The sequence below is a fragment of the Arvicola amphibius genome, chromosome X (genome assembly GCF_903992535.2).
Source record: "Arvicola amphibius chromosome X, mArvAmp1.2, whole genome shotgun sequence".
NCBI lineage: Eukaryota > Metazoa > Chordata > Mammalia > Rodentia > Cricetidae > Arvicola > Arvicola amphibius.
The window spans coordinates 116,838,648-116,858,173 of record NC_052065.1 but is presented as its reverse complement, the minus strand read 5'-3'; the positions used below and the strand labels follow the sequence as shown (position 1 = coordinate 116,858,173).

General features: G+C 43.6%; 1 protein-coding gene across 1 annotated transcript in view; it reads left to right on the top strand.

Annotated features, from left to right (window-relative positions):
• Positions 1 to 8,833: 8,833 nt before the first annotated feature.
• Positions 8,834 to 19,526, top strand: part of Frmd7 (FERM domain containing 7) — a 42,062-nt gene continuing 31,369 nt past the window's right edge. The window contains exons 1-3 of the mRNA XM_042054359.1: positions 8,834 to 8,968; positions 14,420 to 14,546; positions 14,769 to 15,004. Coding sequence (XP_041910293.1) covers positions 8,834 to 8,968; positions 14,420 to 14,546; positions 14,769 to 15,004 — 498 coding nt within the window. The remainder of the gene's footprint in view (positions 8,969 to 14,419; positions 14,547 to 14,768; positions 15,005 to 19,526) is intronic.

Sequence of the window (19,526 nt, the reverse complement as noted above, 5' to 3'; positions counted from 1 at the left end):
AATTTCAGCTGATGACTCCATCAGACTGGCCTTTGGCATATCTGTGAGACATTTTCTCAGTTGCTAATTGACGCAGGATAGCCCAGACCCCTGTGAGCAGTACCGACTCTCAGTAGGCTGGCCTTGGCTATATAAGAAAGGTAGCTGAAGGTTAGCCTGGCAGCAAGCCAGTAAACAGAGTTTGTCTGTGGCTACTGCTTCAAACTCTGGTCCTCTGTTCCTGCTTCGGCGTCTCTCAGTGATGCTCTGTGAGTTGCACGGTGAAATAAAGCCATTTCTCCCCGAGTTGTTTTGACAATGGTGTTTGTCGCAGAGCTGATAGCGTTTTTAAAGATGTAGTCGAGGGTCATGGAGAGCAGGGTATGCCCTCTTTTTGATTGACAAGAACTGGACAATTGATCTTTACTAAGAGAAAATCAAGAAGGGTAGTTTTTTTTTTTTTTTTGGTTTTTCGAGACAGAGTTTCTCTGTGGCTTTGGAGCCTGTCCTGGAACTAGTTCTAATGAGGGCATTTGACCTTTGTCCTTGATCCCTGACCCCCTGCCCAGTGACACTCTTTCCTGTGTTGGGGTGGGGTGGGTGGGGAGTCTATGAAGAAATGAAAGTCATCTCAGCTTGCTTGCATTAATTTCAGGTCTCTAAATTCCTTCTTTACTTGCTCTTGGTTTATTTTTATTTTTATGCTGGGGATGGACTCCAGGGCTTCTCATGCCCAGTTGTTAGATACGTACTCTATAAATGAGCTGACTCTGCACCCTTTCTTTGAGGGTTTTTGTTGTTGATGTTATTGTTTTTTGGTTTTTTTTTTTTGCAATGGCGTCTCACTGTGTGACCCTGATTGGCCTAGAATTTGCTTTATAAAGCAGGCTGCCCTTGAACTCAGAGAGATCCATGTGTGTGTATACATATATACATATGCACAATGCATGTATATATGTGTGTACATGTATATACATATAGATAAAGATATGGATACATATACAGACTCAAAAAGTCTTGGAGATATGTATATATCTCCAAGGTTTGCCTGGGTGTTGCTACATAAGCTAGACTGGCTTCAGGTCGATCTCCCCTGTTTCCTAAATTCTAGTACTATAATCATACACCACTGTGGTGGTTTGGATGGGGATTACCCCATAGGTTCAGATTATTCAAACAGCAACAGCCTCTCTAGTTGATGGCCCTCTTTGGAGAGGCTGTGGAACTCTGAGGAGGTGGAGCCCTGTCAGGAATTGCACCACCAGCAGCCGGGTTTGAGGGTTTAGAGTCACTCCACGCTTTGTGATTGCTCTCTCTGCTTTGTGCTTGTGATTCCAGATGTGAGCTCTTAGTTTCCTACTCCTGCCATATGCCTGCAGCTCACTGCTCCGCCATGATAGAATCTCATCCCTCTGGAAACATAAGACCAAATAAACCCTTCCCTCTACAAGCTGCCTTGACAAAAAAGTAACTAATACAAGCACCATGCCCAAACCAAAAGGAGTGTGTTTTATGAAGTCGGCGGGCGGGGGGGGGGGGGGGGAAGCTGTTTGGATGAGGTACACGAAATGAACAACAGAATCCATGTTAGAAACTCCTTTAAAGTCTGGATGCTCTATTAAACACATACATAAGTAGTAAGACCAAATGCTTTCAAGAACACTGGCACCTTAATATGGAATCCTCAAAGTAACAGACCTTAATCCCACAGGAATAAGGTTCTAATGATGAGATGCCAAGAGGTGGCATAACTTTGGCCACAGCTCTTAGCTTCAGTTGTTCAAGGAGCATGGCAAGCCACTCAGGATATTAGGTAAGAACTTGGTTGTGTGGTACCTTGTTGTTGCTGTCGAAGTTCTTGTTTCTTTGAAAAATAAGAATCATAAACTCTGTGTTGACAAACTAATTCTACTCAGTTTGCTAAGGCGGGAATCCACAGCCTCTCTCTCCTCCGCTCCTCTCCTGGCTGTCTGCCCAGCCCCTCCCTCTCCACCTCCCTGCTTGTGGAAAGACTAAGTGAGGACAGACTGGCTCGTGTTTCCAAGGGTGAGCTGAGCTTTGGAGTTTCGCTCTCAAGTAGAAGTCAGTGTCCTTTAGAAGGCTTTCCTGTTTTGGGTCACAGTTTATTCACCCAAATATGCCAGTAAAAAACCAAAGGGATAAAGTCTAGGTGGAAAAAAGGAGAGTTAAAAAAGGTAATCTACCCTTTACTGAGCATGAAATCTTCAGCCCCAAAGGATCATGTCTCCATCATACGTATTTTCTCGGCATTCACCTCCTCAACCAACATGTCTTGCGTTGCCTTCTGGATTCGGCCACTGGAGTATGTCTTTGCACCCATCTCCATCACCCTTGAAAGAAACCTGTGAGTGTGGATCACCTCCTTGATGTAACTTTAGGGACCTCTGCGGCTCAGGGAGCTAAAGTGACCAGGTGACTTTGCTGGTTAAGGTTCAAACCAGACTTTTCAGTCACCAGAGCTACTGCTTTTGCTACCAGCCTGGCGAGGCAGCTGCCTGCACAGCGGCAGTTGTCGTGAAGACTGGGCTGTGAGCTGTGAGAATAGTAACGGAGGTATGCATTCGTGTCCGTCAGAGGACCACGTTTCATTGGTCTCATTTTACCAGCCTATTTATTTAGTGACATGGAAGAAGTTAGCCCAGTATAGACAAAGGGTGGTGCATTTGGATTCTTGCCTAATCTGGCTAAATGCACTTTTGAAAGACGCCTCTTTTCCAAAGCACTGGGAGATTTCCCACACAGGTCAGGAGAGAAGAAAACAAGAGGCTTGCTATTGTCATTATTGTTTAACAACTCATTGGGACACTGGCCAAACCAATTAGACAAAAGGCAAAAGTAGTGTCACAAGTATTAGGAAGGAAGAGATGAAACATTAGACCTGGAAATACATGTCAAATGACAAACTACTAAACCCAAGATATAAAATAAATAGGCAAATTAGAATCCTTCCACATATGCAAACAGTAATTAATCAGAAGATATAATGACAGAGAAGATCACCCTCTCAGACAACAACGAAAAAGGCGACATATTTATGTGTGATTCATACCAAATATGTAAAGTCTACATGAAAAACAATTTTTATATTTTATTTTTAATTACAATAATATACCACCCATCCTTCCTGCCCTCCTAAGTATGCCCTCAAACCATACCCTCTTTTTCTTAAAAAAAAAAACCAAACAACAACAACAACAAAAAAACCCAAGATGAATCAGGCACATGTCTTTAATCTCCGCACTTGGGAGGCAAAGGCAGGCAGATCTACATGAGTTCGAGGCCAGCCTGGTCTACAGAGTGACTTCAATGACAGGCACCAAAGCTACACAGAGAAACTTTGTCTCGAAAAACCAGAAAAAAAACCCAAGATGTACAAATAGAACCTGTTGTGTCTGTCTACTTGTATGTATATGTTTTTAGGACTGACCACATGCTATTGGATCCTTGGAGAAGATTAATTCTTTGCTCTTCTTTATTTACAAAATATATGTATAATATACAATAAAGTTTTAGGAAAGAAAGAAATAAACTAAGACCTGAATAAGAGGCTGGCAAGTCAGCTCAGTAGATAAAGACCTGGTGACCTGAGTTTGATTTCCCAAACCTACAGTGGAAGGAGAGAACTGACTGCTGGAATTTGTCCTTGGCACTCAACATGTGTGCCCATACAACACAACAATATATACGAAAAATTTAAACAGTAAGCGTGAACAAATAGAAAAACATAGCCTGCTACTCATCATCACAAAGATATAGATTATCCTTAAGCAAAGTTATAATTTGAACATAATACACACTATTTGCTGCCTGAAACTGGACAAGGTAATAGTGTACAGAAAAAAAATAAGTGAACAAAGATAAAACAGGATAATTGTGTAAAAGAAAAGCAAGGGAGCATTCATAACCTTTCTAGATAGGAAAACATATTCTAGAGTTTCAAAAACCAACTGTGATATTTGTGAAAGAATGAAAGGTAATAAAAACTCCAACTAGACCAAAGTACATAGTTTTGAATTTGCTAAATAAAGCTTCCCAAATCAATAGAAGTAGAAATGAACTTTCTGATTAATAACATCTGAAAAGCTGAGTAGTCATTTGGAAAAAGATTAAGTTGAATTCATACCTCACGTCACACGTCAGCACAAAATCCAAATAGATCAAAGATTTAAGTTTAAAGAAAAATATTTAATTACTGTATTGGATCGTTTTATGTGTCAGCTTGACACAAGGTAGAGTCATCAGAGAGGAAAGAGCCTTAGTTGAGGAAATGCTTTCATGTGATCCAACTGTAAGGCATTTTCTCAACTACTGATTTATGAAGGAGAACCCAGGCCATGGTGAGTGGTCCCATCCCTGAGCTGCTGGTCCTGGGTTTTATAAGAAAGCAGGCTGAGAAAGTTAGGAGAAGCCAGTCAATAAGCAGCATTCCTCCATGGTCTCTACATCAGTTCCTGTCTCCAGGATCCTGTTCCTGTCTTGACTTCCTTCAGTGGTGAATGGCAATGCTGAAGTGTATGCCTAATAAACCCTTCCCTTCCCAACTTGCCTTTTGGTCATGGTGTTTTGTAACAGCAATAAGAACCCCGACTAAGACAATTACCAGAACTCTGAGGCAAAGAAAGTGATTTCAACTATTATACACAACCCAAATGCTAAGGCCAGTAAAATGACTCTATGCATTAAAGTGATTGTCTGTTGAAGGGAGGTCATTTGTTGGTTCCTGACTGCTCGGCTAGCTGAGACCCCAAATAATCACACAGAAACAGTATTACTTAAATCACTGCTTGGCCCATTAGCTCTAGCTTCTTATTGGTTACTCTTACATATTAATTTAATGCATTTCTTTTAATCTGTATATTGCCATATGGCTGTGGCTTACCGGCTAAAGTTCCCAGTGTCTATCTAAGGTGGCTCCATGGCTTCTCTCTGACTCTGCCCTTCTTTCTCCCAGCATATAGCCTAGCTTTCCCTGCCTAGTTCTGTTCTTCCCTGACACAGGCTCAAAGCAGTTCTTTATTCATTAACTAATAAAAGCAACACATAGACAGAAGGACCTCCCACATCATTTCCCCTTTTCTGTTTAAACAAAACAAACCTGAAGACCCGAGTTTGATCTCCAGAGTATGCATGGTGGAAAGAGAGAGCTAACTCTCACTGCTGGTCCTCTGACCTCCACACCCTCACTGTAGTTTTTGTCTCTCTCTTATACACATGCACCCACACAGGCACACACACACACTAAATAAAATATAAAATCCAGAGACTATCTTTAAAATAATTGATTACTTTAATTACACAAAAATAAGAAATTTCTCATGAGACACAATTTAAGCAAAATTAACGAATAGAGAAAATGGATGAAAATGTTTTAATTCATGCCAATGGCATATGACTAGCATTTGTGATTTTATTTATTTATGTGTTTATTGATTTCTTCATTTTCTCATTTATTTATTTGGCTGTTCTGGGGATCAAGCCCAGAAGTTCACATATGTTATACAGGCACTCTCTAACTGGGCCACACATTCCTTAACTTAAAAAAAAAAAAAAACAAATGTTCCTAGAAGTGGAAGAGAAAAGATAAGAAAGTGAAGACATTTTAAAAGGCAAATTGTTCATACCTTAAAAGGAATTGATATGCTCTCTAAACATTATTATGAGAATTAATTGAAGTGTAGGTTTATGCTGAGATTTCTTTCCTTGGCACCTTCCAGTCTGAACACCACACAGTTTTGTCTAGACTGTGGGAAAACTGCTGTCCTCTCCTCCATTGCTCTGAAAACCGCACGTCGCACAAGCACTGCATTATTTGCTGCACCTCCAGAAGGAAGCACTATAAACTGGGGGACATAAATAGCAGCAATTCATATTCTCATACCATCAGAGGTAGAAGTCTGAGCTCAGGTGTTTACGGGACTTGTGAGATGACTTCCCAAGGCTTCTAGGTGTCCACATCCTCTTCCCCATATCTTGAAATTCTCAATCTATTATCCACGCTCCCCTATGGGTCTGGGTGGGAACTGACCTCAATAACCTTGCTTGAATTTAACGACCTCTTCCGATCTCTTTCAGACCAACCTTATCCCCACATTTCTGGAATTATTCACCTTTTGAGTGACAATTCAGACAACAATAGCTCTTATGAAAGGAAACTTAGAAGTGATGAGACAATTAACATGGTATTGCTTTTGATCAGCAACCCCACTTTCTGGAGATCTGTTAGAGAGATGGACCAATAGTCACGTGAAATGACATGTATGGCGGTATTTAATTCTGCCCCGTTGAGGCAGAAAGAAGGATTTCAGAGCAGAGTCTGTGGTGGTTTGTCTACACAAGCCAAAACGCCCCTGTGTGAAGAGAGGAGGAAGCTCTGTAGGCACGGCTGATGGAAATCTACGGACTAGGAGGTAAAAAAGTCAAGGAGCGAACAGCATAATAACAGCCTGTGGTCTACACAGGAGAAATGCATTTGGCTTGGCTTGCATGGGATTTGTAGAGACACTGAATATAAAACAACTGCAGGAAAGGAGACGGGTCGAATTGATTGTTGATAGGGGTATGTGGCAGAGAACGAAGCAGGCACGGTTAGAAATGGAGCTCTCTGGATGTTCTTGGCTGTATGGTTTTCATTTCTAAGTTATGGACGTTCAAAACAATGGAAAAGTATACATGTGACATAGAAGGATAAAGGTTATCTAAGGATAAGGGTATCAGTTTTCATTTGTAAATCAGGGGAATTCAAAAGAATCAAGAGAAGATGTCTTTTTAAAGTGTAAAGCGTAGCTCACATGGCTTCTAAGCTCAGCTTAGTATAAAATGAGACTAACTCTAATCTTTCTGCTTCTGGGAATGGCCAGTCTCAGCTTCTCCAAGTTTCATCAAGGGTTTCCAAATCGCTCTCTTTGGAAGAAAAGAGAACCACAACCGTTTCCTCACTGTTTTCTTTTTCTTTGCAGAAAGGCAACGCGTTTAAAGTCCAGTTGGATTTCACGTGGACCGAAGAAGAGGCTGCCCGGATGCTATTGATCCCCAGCACTCAGCAGTGCAAACGCCCTTGGGTGTGTTTTACTTCAAGCAAATAGAAGTGGGCCCCGCTGAAAGTAGGGATGCCTGGCTGGGGGTGGGGGGACCCGAGTGCTCAGCATCCAGCTGAGAGTGAGATTCCGGGAGCAAGCCCCCTTCCTGTCACAGCACCCACGGCATTCTGAATCTGCTCGCAGCCCAACGGCCTCGCTAAGGATGCTCCATCTAAAAGTGCAGTTTTTGGATGATTCCCAGAAGATTTTTGTGGTTGATGTAAGTGGAAATCACGTCGCTATGATTCCTTTATTATTCATTCAATAATGGTCATTTGTGGATAGCCCATTAGCCAGGGATGTTATGTCTGCTTTAGAACCAAATGAAGGAGGACTGTGGTTTTTAGATTTGGGAAAGAAGTCTGTATTTAATGTCACGATGTGGCTCATGTTTTCCCATTAACCTTTCTTCTAGAACATGCTCTCTTTTCTCAAGGGACATTGAAAACAGCTTTGAAAAATACGCTAAGTATTTGTGAAAATGCAGCAACGACTCAGTTCTACCCAATAAGGCATTATTGTTCATTGCAATTATTATCTGTAGTCTGAGGTAGATTCTGAGGGAAAGGAGAGAGGAAGGCTGCCTTCCTTTTCTGAGGAAAAACTACGGGTTTACGGGGAGTAGAGTTACAGTTCTAACGAGAGCTTCAGGAAGCAACGCCACGAATGAAGGAGAAAAATAGGATAAGAGACGATTTCGTTTGATTTAGTACTTAGAGTTCAGCATTCTTAATATAATTCCTAGCTACAGGGTGATTGCATACAATTATACCTCATCTCTTCAAGAAAGAACAAATGTATTAAGCACATCATCTAATGCTCAAGCTCCAACGTCCCCACATCTGTGCAATTTGATGTCAGGATTTATGTATGAGCATTTTGAAACGTTCTACTTTTCTTTTTAATTGGAAGGCAAAGTGCTGTTTCCTTTGATATTTACATAAGCTACTAACAAGGAACAAACAGTCCATTTTCCATGAAATTCATACAAAAAATGTTGCATGCTTCCCCCCGCCCCCTTCACATATAAAGTGACAGCTACTCTAGGCTCAGCGTGATGTGTGGCAGCCCATTTTTCCAATGAGGACTTCATTTTGCCTTGAATCATGTGTTTTGTTGGTGATGACTTTCTGGTTTTAGCTGCTATTTTGCTGTCTCTTCCTTTCAGTTTTATGCGCAAAAGGCATTTCTAGTTCCACGGACCTGAATGATTTGTTTTGTAGCAAATGGATTCCATTAGAGTTATGGGGCATTTCCTATTCTTTCTTGGAAGTATATTTGAGGGGTGGAAAATGTCTTTTGAGTAATTTGTCCATTTGCAAGCTGGTGGCGGACTGGTGCCGTGCTCCAGAACCCAAATTACTGAGCTATATTCAAAAGATACCGCTGGAGGCTAAATTTTTAATAGATACTTTAGGCATCTCAAAGAGAAATCTTTGACAAAAAGTGACAGAAGAGTTTTATGAATGTGCAGTTCTAATTCAGATCCAATTATATGGGGAGTGGGGAGCGCAGCACTGGAGCCACACAGAATTCACCTCCCTAGGAGCCAGTTCCAGCAGCTGGAAGCCAGCCTGATTTGGCTTCAAGTCAGAGTGTCTCTTTCCAGCTGCAACACATTGTGTTCCTTAGGAAGATAATGGAAGAGATTTGATACCCAGCAATTCGCGTGTCAAAGCGTCCGATCCCTTTTTCTCTGTGCAAGGCTGCACCACGCGTAGCAATCATGTGCCTTCCTGAGTGGGGAACAGCACAGGATGCAGTACTATAAGCAGCTTTGCTGGGAGGGAAGAGAGCTTAGCATCTGGCCATCAACACGACAGTGTCTCCTTACCAACAATATCCATAGTGACGATGGTGGTGCTGGTGGTGGTGGTGGTGGTGAGAGCAGGGTCAGGGGATGCGGGAACCACTGGATGGCTTATATACCATCACAGCATTGTGTGTGAGTACAGAGTGGGGGTTTTGAATCCAGAACCTTCCCCCACTCTTCCTTCTGCAACTGCATTCAGAAAACTCATCTGTCAGTAGTTGTCTAGGCCTGAAACATGGCTCACGAACATCATTTTGTATTGTCCCCAAAGGATATATAATTTAGCATACAGTGAACATTTGTGGCTTTTGTAAGCCATTAGCAGGTCCTTCTTTCTTTACCCATTCAGCAAGACGGTCACTAGAAGTCAGGGGCACCATACTGAAAATTTGTTCACTAATTTTGATACATAAGGGCAACAGAAATGGTACATAACTCTATGACCTCCAACGTGCGGGGGATTATGGGTTGTCATCAGTTACGTGTTCAGTTTGAGGCCAGCCTCAGCTACATGAAACCCCGACCCAAAAGAACAAACAAAAAACAACTTGAAGAAAATTCTCTCATATTAGCACTCATATTTCAAACAGATTCAATATGGGATTATAATGAGGAGATCTTATTGGTAGCCCAGGAAAGCCATGTGATAGGGTTTCTGATAGCAGACTGAAGTCAGAAGAAGTTTGGATCTTTCCCAGGGAAGACTGTCCTTTACAGATAAGGTTCAAGAAAGTAATTTATTATGCAAGCTGAAATAGTGGCCAGTTAGTCATCTGTGCCAATTGTATAGCACATATAGCAGGAGAGATCTAAAAGCACATACCATCAGATAGAATAATGTTATCCAAGAAAGTAATAAAAATTCAGAACCATTACTCTCTACTCCAGTGGCAGAATCTTTATGATGTTCTCAATATTCAAGATCTGTCTCGGGCCTGTAGATTGAGAAGCCTCATTTGTTAAGACTCCACAACAGCTGAACTCAAAGACTGATTACAAATCCTCAATGCCAAGGTCACCATTTATAGTGGGATTATGTATACTTGGGTCTTCCGATTAAACACTGAGAAGGCCAAATGATGTTAAAAGTCAGGTCTGAGGAATTTGATACGCGGCTCTAACATTTAACAGTTTGGTAAAGCATCTGTAGCCACCAAAGCCCTACTAGTGACACTTATTAATGACTCATTCATTAATGTAGCTGTTTAGTTAAAAAATTACCACTGAGGAGCTCGTAAGTCCAGGGCTTGTTCTGTGTGTAGCTGACTATCACAGGGGTAGGTAAAGTTCTTTTAAGCAAGGGTGTACTCTAGCCTAAGCTGTGCTAACTGGGCAGTAGCTTGGCCTGGGCGATTCCTTCTCCTCTTGTTGAATTGTCGATGTGATTAGTGTACAGTTGTCCTAGTCTGGCTTTAACTTGCTAAGCCCTTTAGTTAGATTATTCAGCAGAGCATCTGGTTCCGGAGACATCCTGTTTGCCTGGCGTTTCTTTGCTCTAAGGCAATGTGTGCTGATCTTACAGATGAAGCATCCGAAAATCGTCGTCAGCCTTTTCCACTGCGACTTTTGAAGTGTGTTTAGGGAGCGCGGGCAAGGCAGACAGCTTCAGCACTGCCAGAAGGTGCCCGCCGAAGTACGATCCTAGGAGGACCATGGAGCAAGAATCTCATCTTGGTTTTCAAGTCCCCATATATATTTTATAAAATTGATCATTGTCAAATTCAAGCATCAACCTTAGGGCCACTGTCAGCATCCTTAGAAGATCAGGGGATGGCCTTTTGGATGCTGAGACTGAGTGGGCAAGAGGAGCTACAGAGTCCTATCATATGGTTCAAAAGGCGATTACAAGTTTTAGTGCAAATTCAGTTTTGCTCCTTCAACAAAGGGAGTAGAAAGAAATGGTATGGCTAATGCTAAACTTTTCTGGGCGGTTAGAGTAGAGCTTAGGTTTTGACACTGGCTACAGATCCCGAATTCCTCCACATATACACACCACGGCGGCACAACTTCCTTATAACTCGAGCTGTTTGCGCCACTTCCGCTTAGATGGAGAGTTTTCTGAAAGTTATCCCATCACCACAACCGGCCTGACATCTACACACTCCCTTCCTCTGCTCTGTTCTCGTCTCCACCAAAGTCATTGTTTCTGGATTTTTCCAAACCACATTTCACTTGATAGTCTCTAGATGCTAAAGTCCAAGCAAGAGGTTGAAGTATCTCTGCTTTGACCTTTGTCTGATTGCTAGGTGATCTTGCTGACCATCCGGTGACTACCCAGTAAGAGAACAGTGACTCAGCTCATCTGAGCCCCTCAGGAGCTCACAACAAAGGTCACGGGCTCTCATTTGCTAACAAAGACAAAGGCTAGGCAGAGTCTAGACCAAGCATTATCTAAGGCAAATGGAAAAAGCAAAGCACCGCCCAGTGATTATTTTTTAATCAGTAATGGAATTTACTTTATAGATACTTGTCTAGAGTGGTTTTTTTTACCCGATTTGTAGTGATGAGGGAACTTTTGTAATTTGGCCAGCAGTGAATTGGTTAACTTGTCCCACATTACAAGGCAAGGTTTTTCCAACGCCAGTGACAGGGATTGCTCTGGTATAATAAAATGCACCTGGATTTCAGGCTGCAAAACCTGCCATCTTAGGCCAGTCACGTACCCTCTTTGATCTCGAGTGGTAAGGAGTAAGGCAAATGTGATAATGTTTATCTGAAGTCTGATAAACCAGGATAAATTGGAATCTGCGTTTACAAGCTGTGAGGCCTTGAGGAGCTTATCTGAATCACAGCTGAATCACAACTGTCAAAAACAAGACTTAAAAGCATTAGGAAATTTCCCCCAAAGAACAGCTCTTTAGGCTGTTGAGTAGGAGCCCTCCCCCCTCCCCCCCCCCCAGAGAGTAAGAGGCGGGAGCTAGAATGAAGGGGCAATGGTGACTTCTGCAAAAGACAATGTGAAGACCGACATGCAAAAGAGAACAGAACGTGGTCTTTTCACAAAGGGAAAAGGTCATTTGGATGGCCGGATTGCAAGGAAGACAGGGATTGGCTGAAAAACCAAGGTTCAATCCTGATTCCATTGTTCAGGCACTACGGTCTGCCTGTGACGAAATCCAATCTGTCTTCTGAAGGTGATGGAGAACTGGGGAGGCTATCGATGTCAAAAAGTGAGGACATTAGAATAAGCTCGGCTTATCATCTTATCTGTTTAGTTGCCCAACTGATAGTTAGTAAAAGATGTGTGCTAGGTCCCTGAGAGAGCAGGGAGAATCCGGATGCTAACAAGGTCGGTGGTGGCTCCAATTTTACATGCTCAAAGCCCTTTCTAACAACTGTGTGCCTGAACATCGGTATTCTAGCCAGATAGGGCTTGAAGGCTTGAAGGAATTAACGACATCTAATCTCAAAATAAGCCAGGCTGGACTATTGATTATTTCAAACTGAAATCTTCTGAGGACCTGTAACTTCAGGAAGGGCCATTTGGCCTCTGCTTTCAACAGACTCGTAATGATTCTCTCCGGAGGGACGGCCTTCACATACCAAAGCTGGGAAATGGCCTTGGTCACAAGAGACTTGTTTAGGTTGCAGAGCCCTTGAGTAAACAAGTGCCTTGATTTAACCCTTATCTTCCAATGGCAACTGCTTCCGTCTGCCATCTGTCTCTGTGTGGATGGCCCTAGAATTTACTACCCTAGTCCAGATACCAATTAAATCAGAGCTTTTTGGTTCTTTGTCTAAATAGTATGAGTGTTCTGTGCTGTGATGATTAGAATTCACAGTTGTTATTTACATGCACATGTAAAATGAAGAAAGCTATGGCATAGTATGTAGTTAAATCAGCTAGCGTACTGATTGGGTTTCTGTAACCAGTCAAAGGGAACCAACCACACAGGAACTGAGCAAGGTAGCTGGTTCCCCACACCTCTTTCCCTCTCTCCTATAAAGTGTGAATTTAGCCAGCAGTGATTACAGACAAGAAACAGGCCAGACACAAGAGATGCTAAAGGAGGCAGAATTTCTAGAACCATTTTATGATTCCTGTTTGGAGATGGAAGGAAACCGAGGAGCTATCAAGTCAGAAGGAATGCAAGTAATCTTCACGTTTCTGGCTGTTTGGGCCACAGAGACTGAAAACACAACAAGCAGACTGCACTGAGGGGGACAATAATAATTTTCCATTTGGATTTAGGGATGGAATTATAGAATGAAATGCATCTGGGGTTGGTTCAGCCTTAAATTCTAGTGTCAGCTCTTATAGTTTTGAGTGGGACTTCAGGAAGGCCGCACCTCCTCCCTGAACCTGTGCTCCTAGCAGTCAGATGGTAACAGTCATACCACCTAGCTTGGGAGACCAGTGGAAAAAAATAAATGGGATAGCAAATGGAAGGTTCCTGGCACAGGGCAGGAACCCCAGGTTTATTTACCTCCTACTCCTTGCTCACAGAACTGTCATTTCTACCCTTTCCAAAGCGACAGAACAGTCTTCTTCTCCCGGGCTGGAATTTCTTTGCAGAATCCTTGAGCTTGTCAGTCACCTCCATTGAGAAAGCCGGGTTCTCCTAGCTCTTCACTTCTCTGGGGCTTTCAGGGAGTGGTTAATTTGTCTGGCCCTTCCATTGGGATTGTGGTCATTAATCCTGCGAGGGTCAATAATAACTGTCTACTCTTACCTAAAATAACTCAGGGTTTCCTTGGAGGAAGTAGATGGAAGCAACCAAACCACATTGTAAATTACTCCATGGTCACAACTCATAGTAATGCTAACCCAGTCAATAATAGCAACAATATCGCTGAATAATTGCCATAGATAATGTTGATCAATGGTATAGTCTAGATACGTTTTGCGTGCTCCATCTTGCATAATTCCACACAAATCAAACAAACAAGTGTCATTAACTAGTGTACTTCTGTAACTTCTCTGTGACTCAAGATTTGTCTCATTATTAGTACCCACTCCACAGAGTTGTTACAAATTAGCATATGTAATAAAGCAAAGCCAGTAAGTACACTAAGGCTCATGGATGAGACTCTTAGTGTGATTTATTCTTACACTTTTCCTTATTACTTTTGTGCGTGTTGTGTGCCGGCGGATGCACATGTGCTGTGATACCTGTGATACATGGTCAGATGATAACTTGAGGGGTCAGTTCTCTCTTTGCCCCATATGGGTCCTGGAGACGGAACTCGGGTCATCAGGTTGGGTGGCAAGTGGTTTTGCCCCCTGAGCCATTTCACTGGCCCATCCAGATTTAAACGTTGAACGGACATCCTGAGACTCATGTTCCAGCAACAGCAGCCCAAGCTGGTGAGGTCAGAAATAATAGGTTACAGGCGTGGAAATGGACGCATAGAGAGCTCGGGTTTCCCAAGACCCCACTGTTGCGTAGTAGGTGAACCAGGACTCAAGTCATAGACTCGGGCTTCAGACTCTTGGCTGCTCTGCATTTAGGCAGGAGGCTTTATCTGAAATTGCATTGTGAGCAATGAAGCTTCCCAAGTTTTCAGGAATTTGGAATCTCTCCTGTAGATCTGTGCAGACTTCCCCATATTAGATCCCCAAAATCAAGGGTTTGCAGACAGAAAAACAGATGAACTGGAGCAACTCGCTTCCTCGCCCACTTGTGGGAAGAAGGCCAAAGGAAGGAACTTGGAAGGTCAGGTCATGGAAAATCAGCCGGGAATCATAAAGCCCAGCCTAGCCAATATTAGCAGTGTCTTTGCCAGGGATTTATTTGTCATTACAGGGGGCCAATGCTGCTCAGAGAACGCTTTTGTTTGAACTGAGTTTTCTCTGTCCCTCACAGCCTAAGGTTTGTTGATTTGGAAAATAAATTGAACTGAAAAAGAAAGAAAATGCTTGTATTCTGTCTGTCAAGGATCCAGCAGGCCAAATGTGGTTTGGGTGCTGCTCATCCCCACCCCCACCTCCACCCAACTGTCACCTGGCTGCCAGGATGCTTTCCTGCCAGAGTCCAGAGGAGAGGCCTGGCCTGCAGCTGGCCCCTCCCTAGCCTCGCCGCTCTCCACAGCAGAAAGGAGGAAGGAACCAATCCCAAGAAGATCTGAAGGGAGCTTTGTGGGGAGAGGACCTCAGAACTGGTTTTGGAGTCAGGTGGGTGATGGTTGGATGTTTCTTCCCGTCTGCACTTGCGGGAACTTCAGGAAAGAGTTTCAGCTGCCTGAGGCCTTGCCGGCCTCGCCTTTCATCACAGCACAGGGCCCCTGCCTGCTCTTGCTGCCATCCTGGTGCTGAGGAATCCTCCTAGCTGAGGCTTCCCACTCTTGGCCAGGCACTCTGTTGCTAACAAGCAAGAGTCCATTACGTTTCTCTCTTCTCTAGGGACAGCAGTCCTGTGTTTGTCTGGACTGTCAGGAACACAAACACGTCCGAGTCTTAAGAATTTAGGTTTACCTTGTGCATGAAGACAACGAAGCTGACAACTATGGCCCCCAGAGAAAGCAGATTTTCAAAGTCACTAAAGGGGATCCAATGTCTTGGGGTCAAAGGGGAATGGCCCTGGGGGCAGAACTAACTAGGGTAACAGGAGAGGCCCAGCTATTTCCTAGAAGGGCCTGAAGCTGGCTAGCCAAGTGCCAGAGAGCAGTGCTAGCCTTTGTGGTACTTGCTGTCACTCAACAGTACCGTGACTGACAGAGCTGGAAACGATTTGGTTAGCACATTTCTCCCACTAAGGGGCCTGGCCTTTAGAGTTCCTGTGTGCCCCCAGGAGGCAGGTAGTGCAGAGTCACAAGCCACTAGGACAAAACCCTCCTGATAAGATCTGCTGAAGGCTGCAGTGCTAGGCTAAACTGGAAGGTGACAGGCATTTGGGAAAGAACTGCAGGCTGTGGAAGCAGCAGCCATGTGAATCTCCAGATACTGCCCCTGCCCCCAACACCACCAGAGTCTTTTTTGCAGGCCACTTTTCTTTATTCCTGCTTTTCCTCTCTCCCCAACTTCCTCCTTGTCTTCTGGTCCCAAGGTGTGGGGCCAGAAAATGGATTTTGTCTAGAGTGAGCTGACCCCCAGCCCTGGAAGCATTTAGGCATGGCGCCTCACGGCTAATCGTAGGGCTTAGCTGTCTTTTAAACAAGCAGCCCTTTGTCCTCTGAGATTCCTTTTGTGATGATGAAAGTCACCTTTCGGCAGACTTAGGGACAGACAAAGGTTCTCCAGAACCCCAGGCTCAGGACTTCACAAAGTTCCTGTCAGCTGCCTTCGAAGCTAGGAGATAACCCTTTCCACACCTACCCATGTTCCTGGAGGTCCCACTTATTTCACACAGTAAGGTCTTCTTTAAACAAGAACAAACAAGAACCTAAGAGTCCTTACTAGTTCCAGGCACCACAGTGCCGGAAGACATCTACCATAAATAGGCTTCTTCCCCTGGCACCATGGAGATGGTCATATGGGCCTTCAAAGGAAGCTCTTTCCAGAGACAAAGGAGGAAGCAAGGGTAAGCCTGTGGTGTATAGATCAGGCGGGCTCCTCTGAGTGCTGAGGAAATGGAGTGCTGAGAGACTGAAGACAGGAGAGAGAAGCAAGAGCCGAGGGAAGGGGGCTCATGCGAAGAAATTAATGTTCGGCAAGGTTAACATATGGGCCCAAGGTCGCACAACTACAGGGAAAGACAAAGTCAGAAGCTAACAGTAGCAAGCTGACTGCAGAGCTGCCCAGTTTGGGCTCAGAAAATCCTGTCATGGTTTCACAATGAGCAAAGCCATTTGCTGGCCTGTCTCCTTTTTGCAACTTGTATTTGGACTTCAGCATTTAAAAATAAATCTTAAAATGTGTCAGTTTTCCTTAGCTCCGTGTCTCAAGCAATAGTAAAACAACCAATACCAGCAACAACCAAACCCGCCCTAAATTAGCTGAGGAAATTGAATTTCTGGGGAAAAAAAAATGTATCCTCAGGGAACAGTTAGGGTTGTGTCTATAGATGTGTGTACTTCTTTCTGTGCGAAGATATTTGTCTTCATTTTGTTTGAGACCGCTAAGAGGAGAAGACAGCTTCCACGGTCAGCAAGGTGGTTTCCTATGACATTTGTCATGCAGTACTAAGCTTTTAAAAAGTTTGTCACCAAAGACTTAGGTGACATCCATTGAAAATTGTTCCACAAGCTTTACTGTAAGGGCCTTAGATCTCTAATGAGATTCTGAGTGCGTAATTTCTTCTTTTCTGTTGACGTATTTCCTCTTTTTTTTTTTGGAAGCAGGGTCTCAGCTACCCCAGGTTCCCTCTAAGCTCCATGAACTCGCCATGTAGGCGAGGCTAGTCTTGAACTCTTGATGCTGCTGCTTCCCCCACACCCCAAATGCGAGACTCCAGATGTGTTTTTAGCATATCTAGTCCGTTCCAGACTTGTTCGTTTATCCATCTCTTGCGATAACTTGCTGTATTGCCAGTGCTTATCTGGGAAGCCTCAGACTCAGGTGAAGCCTCCCAAGTAGGTGGAACTTCCTAAATAGTTGAGACTAACGGTGTGCACCACCATGCATCACCATGCCTGATGCCCTCATTTTTTAATAAGCACCTATTGCTTTGGAGTAAGGCCAAAAACCAGAACCAAAACAACAAGGGAAGCTTCATTTAAAAAAGCTGTCCCAATGATAAATACTTGAGGTAATGCATATGTTAATTAGCTCAAATTAATCATTCCCCAGGGTATACCTATTTTAAATGTCATGCTGCGCCTGATAAATACGGGTAATTTTTACCTGTTCATTTACAAATAATAAATTTAAAACAGTTGCAGTGTAAAAGTCCTTTTCTGCCTAAGCCACAAAATGGGAGTTTCCTCCTAAAGTGGTAAAGCTGCCTATAGCAAAGTCCTATGCCCTGCAGATGTGCCAGGTCCCTGCCCCTAAATAGCAAGCCGTTTGCCCACTAGCCCACAAGGACCCTCGGACTCTTTTCCAACCTAAATTATAATGATAATAGCTAGTACGTATTTAAAAATGTCTATTGTGTTCCAGGCATGAAACTAGGAATTCTGCATGTATCCCCTAAATGAAACCCACAGTGAAATAGGAGTCAGCAACACTCCTACTTAACAACGGGGAGGTGTGCAGAAGCGACGTGCTCAAGTTTGCAGACTAATCGTGCCTCTGCTTCGAGCTGCTTGGGTGGCCAGGGAAGAACTGTCACAAGTTCAAGGTCTGCCTGGGAACGCAAAGACAGTTCAAGGACAGACGAGGCAAACTAGCAAGATCTTGCCCAAAACACAAATCCGAAAAGTACTAGGAATATAGCTCGGTAATAGAGTGCTTGCCAGATGTGTGCAAGGCCCTGTGTTCAGTTCCTGGCACTAAAAATTGTAGCTATCTAGTTAAGGGGGTAGAAACAAGCTTTGGATGGGATGGTACTGGGAAAAGAGCCTGTAACTTTGACCCCCTTCCCCATTCTTAAAGGCCTGCCATTTTAGAGCTGCTGCGTTCGCTGTCACAGGTGCAGGGGATGATGGTGCAGATAATGGTCAGCAGCTGGTCGGGGAAATTGGCTTGAGGAAACAGTCTTTCAGCTCTTAGGGAGCCTTCACGGGACAGAGGAGCAATGAAAACAGTTCAGAGATATTGCAAAGGCATGTGGCGTCAGAGCATCACATGTCAGAGCATCACACGGGACACAAAGGTGGCCTTGCTTTGTTGGGAGCTCTCAGGGAGTAGGATAAAGTTCAGGCAAAGTGAAGTCTATGAAGTCTGTGAAGGCAAAGCATGTAACGCTGACTTATTAGTGCTTGGCCTGAGACATAGTAGGTGTTCAAGAAATACGAATCTACGCATTTTGTTCAAGTTCTCGGCTGCTAGGCAACTAGTCCCTGCTCAGATGGGTGAGTCAGCAGGCCAAATGCCAGTTTGCTGAGTTTAGGAGGCAAGACCTTCAGGCAAGAAGGATGGATACAGTATACATATTTTACATAGTAGAATATCAATTTATTTTCTATGCAGATGTGTGGTTGTGCAGTTTCAGTAAGCCTCCGCTGGTTCTATGAAATGGATATACCAGAAATGAGGAGCACCCTGCCCCAGGCTCTTGAGGAGAATGACACAGAAGAGAGGTCACCTGGACCCTAATAACCCACAAATGCCCCTGAAGTCTTTGTGTGGATGCTGCCAGGAGCCTACTTCTGCTTTTGAAATACAATGTGGAGTAGCTAGTGTCAAATTTAACATTCAGAAGAGAAGAATATCTTTGGCTTTGACTTATAAATAGCAATGAGTCAGCTTAACCAGATCCTTCTCCAGAAATACTTGCACCTAAGCAATCAAAAGAGGAAGGCATTGGGAAGCATGTATTGGGAATGACTAATTTAAAGACCCGAAGGTTAGCATCTATTGGGATCAAGTTTCCCACTAAACATTGCTCATAACTTAGAAATTCTTCTTGGCTTCCCCACAGTGTCACATTTTGAAAGTCAAATCATGCTTTCTCTTTCTTATGCACTGGATTTCTTGATGCACAGTATTTAAAGGCAATATACAAATTAAAAGTGCCCCGGACACGACTGTGCTTGCGCCTGGGTATGACTAGAGAATTCTAGGCAGCACCTTTGAGTTTTGGCACACGCCCCCTCACGTTAGAGCTTCCAGATGAAAATGTCGAGGTGGGGAACGGCAAAGGTCAACTGTAATG